General features: G+C 40.0%; 1 protein-coding gene across 1 annotated transcript in view; it reads right to left on the reverse strand.

Annotated features, from left to right (window-relative positions):
- The window catches only part of lama2 (laminin, alpha 2), a gene marked incomplete in the record, with an annotated part of 177548 nt that overhangs the window by 53273 nt on the left and 116074 nt on the right, over positions 1–8201 (reverse strand). Inside the window, 5 exon segments of the mRNA XM_035679280.1 lie at positions 15–157; positions 3325–3518; positions 3816–3902; positions 4072–4196; positions 7984–8136. Coding sequence (XP_035535173.1) covers positions 15–157; positions 3325–3518; positions 3816–3902; positions 4072–4196; positions 7984–8136 — 702 coding nt within the window.

Genomic DNA, 8201 nt, shown 5'->3' on the forward strand with positions numbered 1-8201 from the left:
CCAACCAAGTTTACCTTGAGTTCGTCCGTCATGTTCTCGAAGCGGTACAACACCTTATAAGGTGGTGGGAGGGGCGTGGTCAGCGTGACATCAGTTATGATGCGATACAGGCGGTCCATATCACTGATCAACAGACCCGAGCACTCATCATCACACGCTAGAGGAACAAATATAAACACACAGTTAGACATAGCTACTTTGTAAAGAGGTCAACTCAATCTACAAGAGATGTTGACAGATGGTTTGCTTGGTTGTCATGTATGTGTATTTTTTTTACTTCTGAATGTGCGTTTCTATGCTTTATTTGTGAGTCTGTAAACACAAGTGTGTGATCATTGTGACTGCTTGTGTTTTTGTGTTTAAGTGACTCTGCCATCAGAAAGACAGGGCTGTCGATGCATGAAATTCAGCAAAGAGAGGCAAAAGCACCTATTATGAGCACACACTGCAGGCTAAAAACACACACAGTAAGCAAGTACACACCAGGGAATTCACTGACACACACACATACACATTTTTCTGTATTGTGTGTGTGTGTGAATTTCTCTTCCTTTCTATAGCCTGAAGCTGATTTATTGCAGAAATTAAAATTTCTGACAAGGGAAATCAAAGATGAATTCAATAAAATAAAAACAGTTTCTACTCTATCAATCTCTGACAAAACTAGAGCACACAAATACACTAACGCATTCATGCAGTCACATGCATACACACACAGACACACACACACACCACACACACACAGGTACAGTAAATGTAAAGTACATTGTATGTGGGAGTTAATAGTTGCCTGTCAAATCCAAGCCATTGAAGAATCCCAGTGATGAAGGATTGTATTCACTAACTTCCTCACAGCTTGAAAGCATCCTGCACTGCACAGCTACAAGGTGTGATTACAGACAAAAAGCCTCACTTCCATCAGTGTCTGCTTCTGTCTCCCCTTCTGAGGAGTATACGCAACACGGTGAACATTTGGCTACCTTGAAGTTTGATTGGAGAATTACTTCTCTGAGTTTGCTGAGATAGTTAAGCTGTGTTGTAGCTTCAAACTCAAAAAGTTTTCTTTGCTGAAGTGTCGCCATAAACCCTCCAGTGGCTTTTCAAGAGTGCCAGTGGAGCACTACATATCACAATATACTGTACAACGTTATGCAAGAAAACAAATTCTAAAAGCTAAGGTTAGCTTTAGGGAACAGAAAATAGGATGATTCACTTTACTTTCAAAGCAAACTATGGCTAAGCTGTCTTATTCGGTAAAAAATAATTTGCAGTTCACATAGCTCAGTTGAACATACCAACAAGAAGTCACACCCTGAGCTGTTTGTTCGATGTTCCTTGTCAAGTAGCTGAGAGGAAAATATAAGAGCGGTTGTATAATAAGACCACGCTTAATGTTTCACTTTGAGTTTTGAATCTTTAAAAGCTATACTAGCTGCTATAGTGGTGGCCACAGAACTCAAAGAGCTGTACCAGATTAAGCTGTAGTGTAGCTCATTCCACAATAATGTAAATTTTTTCTGTCCAATGATGCACATCATCACATTTTTACTTCACAGTGTATGAAACGTACAGTAGCTATAGCACATTATCACAGCCATTGAAGCTAGAAGCCCTGCAAAGGCCCAAAGAAAACCCCAGGAAGTGTCATTATTCTCAGTTTAGCACACTCATGCGTCACACTGGAAATTCACACACACAACATACAAGTGCAATAATACACACCTGTGCCCACGCTCCTTAGACAGTGACTTACAGCACTGGTTTAATCTCTGTATGTTCATAAATCTTTTGTACTTTATTGTTTTCTGTTGGTTTTTGGTATCACAATTATTTATTTATTTATTGTTACTTTGCATCATGACTATGAGTCCAGTGTGAGCTTGTCTAGGTTGTGCTATAGGCACCATGTTGTTGTATAATTGATATATTTAGCGTCTAATTTTGACAGTGGGAGGATAAATATGCCTTTAAGTTGTTTATGGGACAATGAAGATATTAAATACTGCACATAGTAAAGTCATATGACAACGGTTTCTCAAACAATTGTGGTTTTGCTGATAAGATATTCGATCTTGGCTACTTTTATATGTAATTGTAAATAAAAAATAAAATTTAATTAAGCAAATTTAATTAAGCTAAATATATAGAAATCATGGTGAAACACATCATGTACATGGTTATAATTAGGGATGTAACAATACACTGACTCAACTCATGATGATGTAGGCAACATTTAATAATGAAACCCATGACATCACGTATTGAAATGTAGCTGTATTTCAATGCAAATGATGTTACATTGTAGATGGGAGAGCTACCTGTATTTCCCTCATTCAAGACTGCCGACTCCCAAAGTGCTCGGTTGCATCTGATAGAAATGGAGACAGGGCAGAGCGGACGCAAAACGCGGAGTGCAATCACTCTTCACCAAGTGAACAGCAGTCTGATCGCTCCACTCTGTGTAAACCATCAGGACTTGTGATTATAGTCTGGACGTAGAGGCGACCGGTTTGGTGTCAGGGAGCACTGCAGCACTCGCACTGCCAATTTATGAACACACGCTTTGTGTCTCAAGACCTGAGCAAGCAATTTCCTCTCTGACCTGACAGCAGCAATTTCACATCAGCCTCTGTCTTACAACCTTTTCTTCTATATTCTCCTACCTCTAGACATGCTAATGGCACCGAATTGGCCTTGCCATTATGGTCATATTAAGTTTAAATTAGCTCCAAATGACATTGAAATTATTTTCTAAATGACTTGAATCTGACTTCTGCCACAAACCCCTGTCTCCCATGGCAACCGAGGAAAAGAGCTTTGACTGCTCATTTGCATTTCATCTTCAAAATAAAATATAAATCACAACATCAGGTGACAGTGTTGGGTGGTGGGCCACCAGAGACAATAGAATAAAAGGGAAACGAAGACAGAGGGAGAGAGGATGTCTGTAGGTTTCAGTAAAATAAAGACAGTTTAAAATGTGCGGTTTTTACTGATCTATGCTATGGTAAAGTTAAGTCACAGGGTCCTTTTGTGGCCCCTTCTGTTGTTGGAGACTAGTCAAAGTCAAAGAGGAATATATAATGATTTATCTTTTATTTTTCAATTTAGCACTAAGATTCATATTGTCATAATTTAGAGCACATGTCCAGTAAAACCTGCACCTGCTAGTTGTTTGTTTCATATCTACAATATAAGTTCTATGTGAGATATTTCAACCTGTAGACACTCTGAATGAAGAGAGAGCAATGGAGAGAAAGAAATGAAAACAAAAAAGCTAAATTTGCCCCAACAACAGATTAAATGAAAAGCCGTTAGTCTTACAGATGATCCCAGCTGGTCCACACACATGCCTGCCCATGCACTGGTCACACGACTTCCCCGATGCCCCGACCCTGCAGCGGCACTGGCCTGTGACAGAGTCACATGGTTCGGGCAACGCCCCCCACAAGGAACACTTACACTCCTCGCAGCGGCCGCCTGGCATCCGCGGGTTGCCATGGTAACCAGTAGCACACCTGGACAGGAAAGATCGTGGAAAAGAAGGAGTTCACTGCTATTGATGCTTGCAATTAAAAGTTTCCATTGTTTTTAATGAAAGCACTTATTGCTGAAGTAATCAAACTAGATACTTCAACACTGTACAGTGTCATCGCAAAATACCCAAAACTACTTACTGTCATTGTCAATAACTTTTTCTCAGTGTCTTAGGTATTTGATTTATTGTGTCCCATATTAAAATGTCATGATACATAAGTTTATTTTGTGTTCAATAATATTAGGAATATTGTGAAAGAATATTGGGTGTGACTCACCTCTCACAGTGTTTACCCTCATATCCCTCTGGACAGGCAGTACATCGGTAGTCATCAAATCCCTCAGTTACACAGGTTGGACTGAAACTAGAAACAGAAAGAGATTTTATCAGTATTTACATGTAAAAAAAATGCTGACAAAAAAACAAAAATTTACATAAATATGTTACAGAGAATGACATCAAATGTAACTTTCAAACTTTCAATTTGTAGAGACTGGCAAAAATGAAAGAAAGAATAAACATAGAAAGTTTACTTGTTCTCTGGGTTGGTGAGGGGACAAGCGCAAGGTTTACAGTCGTCATGGTGACCTCGGACCACACCATAGAATCCCGGGGCGCAGCGTTCACACCGATCACCCTCTGTGTTGTCTTGACAGTTCTACAGACACATGAAATTAACATTATATTTGTTAGGACACAACATTGACCTCCATTTATTCTCCTTTATTCTCCAACCACACCATGACTCTAGTTGTTTAAATTTCCCATCATTCTCCAGCCAGCATGAGTTCTTTCTGTGTGTGTGTGTGTGTGTGTGGTTGGTTTTGAATGCAGAATTGTGTGTGAGCATAATGTGGGCAGCTGTAACACAATTACACAAAAAAAACTTGCTGCTTATCCAGAAAGCTTTTCATCTTTAAAAAAAAAAAGCAAACTCGTTTTCAAATTAAATTAACAGCAGTTAAGATACACTTTTATCTGCGTGTTGTATTTGAATATTGCCGAAAGGGAGGCACCAGATTTGCTAAGCAAGGAAAATAAAAGTGTTTTTGAAAGGTTTATAGGCATCTGTGGAGTAAAGTTAATCTGTTCTAGTTCAAGCATATTTCAGATCCTCTAATCAGAGATTGGAGGACATTAGTATTCACTATTAAGCTGTGTACAATGCCTTGTATGCGTCTACTTGTCTCAAGTCAACAAAGAGTAATTGAAAAGATGACAGATGGGGTCACCCATCATACCCTCCTTGATTACTGACAAAATGGCATTGGGGAGGGCTTGTTTTTTGGTGTGTGAGATAATAATCCTGGCACCACTGGTTGATTTACACCGACACCAGAAAAAAAAAAAGTGGCAAAATGATATCATTATCTGCTGTCACTTCACAATTTTGGATAATAGTAGCACTTTTGATCACTGGTGTGCTTTGCTGTACGGTGGTAAATTCAGAGGCAGTTAGTGAAATGTTTGACAACATGTTGACAAAAAGGTAAATTCAGTTCAAGTCTTTTGTAAAGCAAAGAGCTGCTTGTCTTTTCTACTAAAACAAATAGATGAAAAGCAATTATCAGATGACTTTTATTCCCTTGTATTTTCCAGGAAAATTTGATTGAGCAGTTTTTGTCTTTACATGCATACATATACTGGACTGTCACTGGGAAATACCCAGTGTGATCGCAGCTGCTTCTACAGAACTGAGCATCTCTACTGGAGCAGCAGGGAAGTCATTACTCATTTCTTTTCACCACCCACAGTTTCTGAGCCATTCTAGGGCCTTCACACACACACACACACTAGAAATATCTAGCCTGGACTATTTTCTGATAGGAAATGTAGCCGTCCACACACAGTAATGAATGGTTTTTGGGCCCTGGTCCCACTCCTGCATGATGAGGTGCTGTGAGACCGTGCACAGCAGCGGCCAGCTAGCTGTTAGCTGACAGGTGCGATCTCACACGTCAAAGAGTTTAATAAGCTTCTTTCCTCAAGAGTAGGCCATCTAAAATACTCATTTACTTTGCAGAATTTCACTCACCTGTTGTTATAAGGGAAAGTCACAGGGGTACACTGACACACACACACACACAACCATAAATATATCCAAAATATTTTCATATCCGGAGATGTCTGTTTATTTTCAGTTTTTTTTTGGCTATGCTTATTATACAGCCTAACACACACATACACACACACACTTCATATTACTTGTAATTCATACTTGATTTATGACAATAAATACAATACAGTGTGTTTACATAAATATACAGTCAATTTCCAAAATATGCACACACTGTGTACACAAAAACACACAAATATACAGTATGACATACTGTACACAAACACAAAGCTCTGCTCTTCATATCCCCAGGGTTCTGTCTTATGTGTTCGCCTTGTTTGCTGAAAATGGGAACTTCAATCAGTGCAACAGGAAGTTGCCTCCTAACGAGGCAAGTCATTTCCATTAACTTCCTGTGTTCCTCGTTACTGCTAATTACCACAGAAACAAACTCGTTTAGCATTTTCAATTTAGCCCGCTCGGTTAGAAAATGCTAATGACACTGTTATGGAGAGCGAGATGGAAATGGGCGAGGAAGAAAATGGCTGGGAGGCAGAGAGAGACGGAAATCAAAACACACGAGAAGAGGGAGAAGAGAGGTAAAAAGAGAGTGAAACAAATTGGCAAAACTAGAGAAATTAGGGAAAGGTGAGAAAGAAAGAGGGGGTTGTAGGGGAAGATGGGGGGGGGGAGAGAAACAAAGAAACAAACTAAGAGGAAAAGACAGAGAATGGCGAGGTGATGAAAGAAGACAAAGGATGAGTAAATAAATAATTGAGGGTGAGAGGGAAGAGAATTTAGGGGATGAGAATGGGGCAGATGAAAAGAAACATTAAAATTAGAAGAATATGGAGGAAGTAAGGAGAAGAGAGGGGTGTGGAGAAATGACAGAGGAGAGGAGGTAGAATAGCAGAAATGGAGAAAAAAATTAGAAAGCAGAGAACAATGGAGGGGAGACAAGCGAACAGTGGTATCTTTCATGGAGCACAACCTTTGTCTGGTGTTGGGTCGACACACTTTTTGCTAGTGCTAATTTGAGTATCATACAGATGATCTCATGGTACATGAAAGCTTAGGAATTATGGTTTAAGTCCATAATTTCAACCTGAACAACATTCCTTTAAGAAAAAGACTCAATTTCAATAAAAGCCATTTAAATTAGGCATCCTTTTTTTGACTGCACTCTTTTTTTTCGATTATTAGAGGAATAAAATGTTCCATTAGGCCAGTGACAGTTGCATGATGCTTGCATTTCAAATTCAATTAATAAGAGTGAAGATGATGGAAAATAATAGTACATAATTGCTGAACCTTTTAGTTGTCCTGTTTATGTGCTCTTCAGTCACACTCTGTCATGACTAAATCCAGCACTCAAGCAAGCTTTTGACAGAAAAACTGAGCTGCATTGGATGCTTGGTGAGTTACTGGGTTACACCTACACTTTCTAAAAAGGAAAGTTGTAATAGTGCTGCAATTATTAAATGAAAGAAGGTGAGCTACTTTCAGTACCCACCATATTTTATTATGTGCATGTTCTAACAAAAAAAAGGGATACATTTGTTTACAAGTGTTTATACCTGTTTATCTGACTGGTTATTCACAACAGCGGTGTTTCAACCACAAAAAGCCAAACAATTAAATGGCTCCTAATCAGCTGTCCAAAACGAGTCCCCGTTGACAGATTATTCTGACAGTATGAACAGTTTTCTTTGTGGCCGTACATAGTGACATTCTCTCAGTCTGCTGGGGTTCTTACAGATCAAATCTGAGTGATGACCTGTGGGCAGCATGTGACCAACTGTTCCCTGAGGACAAAGTCTTCAGATGGGGTCTCACTGCAGAACCAGCCAGATTGTGAAAAGGCTGGAAGTGACTAACTGGTAACAACTGCCGTGTGCAGATTTATCTCACAAGCCGCCAGTGGGATTTACAGAAGCCGTGCAGGGAGAATATCTTGCAAACACACATTATCACAACAAACGTGAAGGTAAGACTGTTTCTATATTGTAAGTCGACAATCAGTGACAGTGGTCACCTGAAACTGCCTGTTGAACGCATTTTGAGTTTAACTGTAAGGGTCAGATTTCTTTGCCTTAATGTGTTCTAATTATACATCTTTTGATAAGATCACCTTCTCCCCTCTGTCTAAAAGTAAGGATGTAGCTTTGGGTCAGATCCAGAGGAGAGGAAATTACACGAAATATGAATAAGCCTGGGGTCGTTAATTATTGCAGGGCTAATTACAGTACCTGACATTCCACCCAACACACACATACACACTATATTCTCCCTCTCGCCTCACTCTCTTCTCCAGAAGCTACCTGGCATATGGCTGTATGAGGGTCTCCAGTGGCAGAACACACATACACACACGCACACACTCATTTACCTGGCATATGGATGTCTCAGGGTCACAGGTGGAAGAGTGCCCACTGCATTGGCACTGAACACAGCTGCCCATGCCGGCAGTGGTGGGCACCCTGGACGCTGGAGCAGATGCCAGGGAACCGGCGCGAAGACGGTAAAAACCTGCAGCACACTCCTGCACAGAGAGAGAGAGAGAGAGAGAGAGAGGCAGACAGACAGACAGACAGACAGAGACCGAAA

Source organism: Morone saxatilis, unplaced genomic scaffold (genome assembly GCF_004916995.1).
Source record: "Morone saxatilis isolate NCDOM2014 unplaced genomic scaffold, NCSU_SB_2.0 Contig7, whole genome shotgun sequence".
Lineage (NCBI taxonomy): Eukaryota > Metazoa > Chordata > Actinopteri > Moronidae > Morone > Morone saxatilis.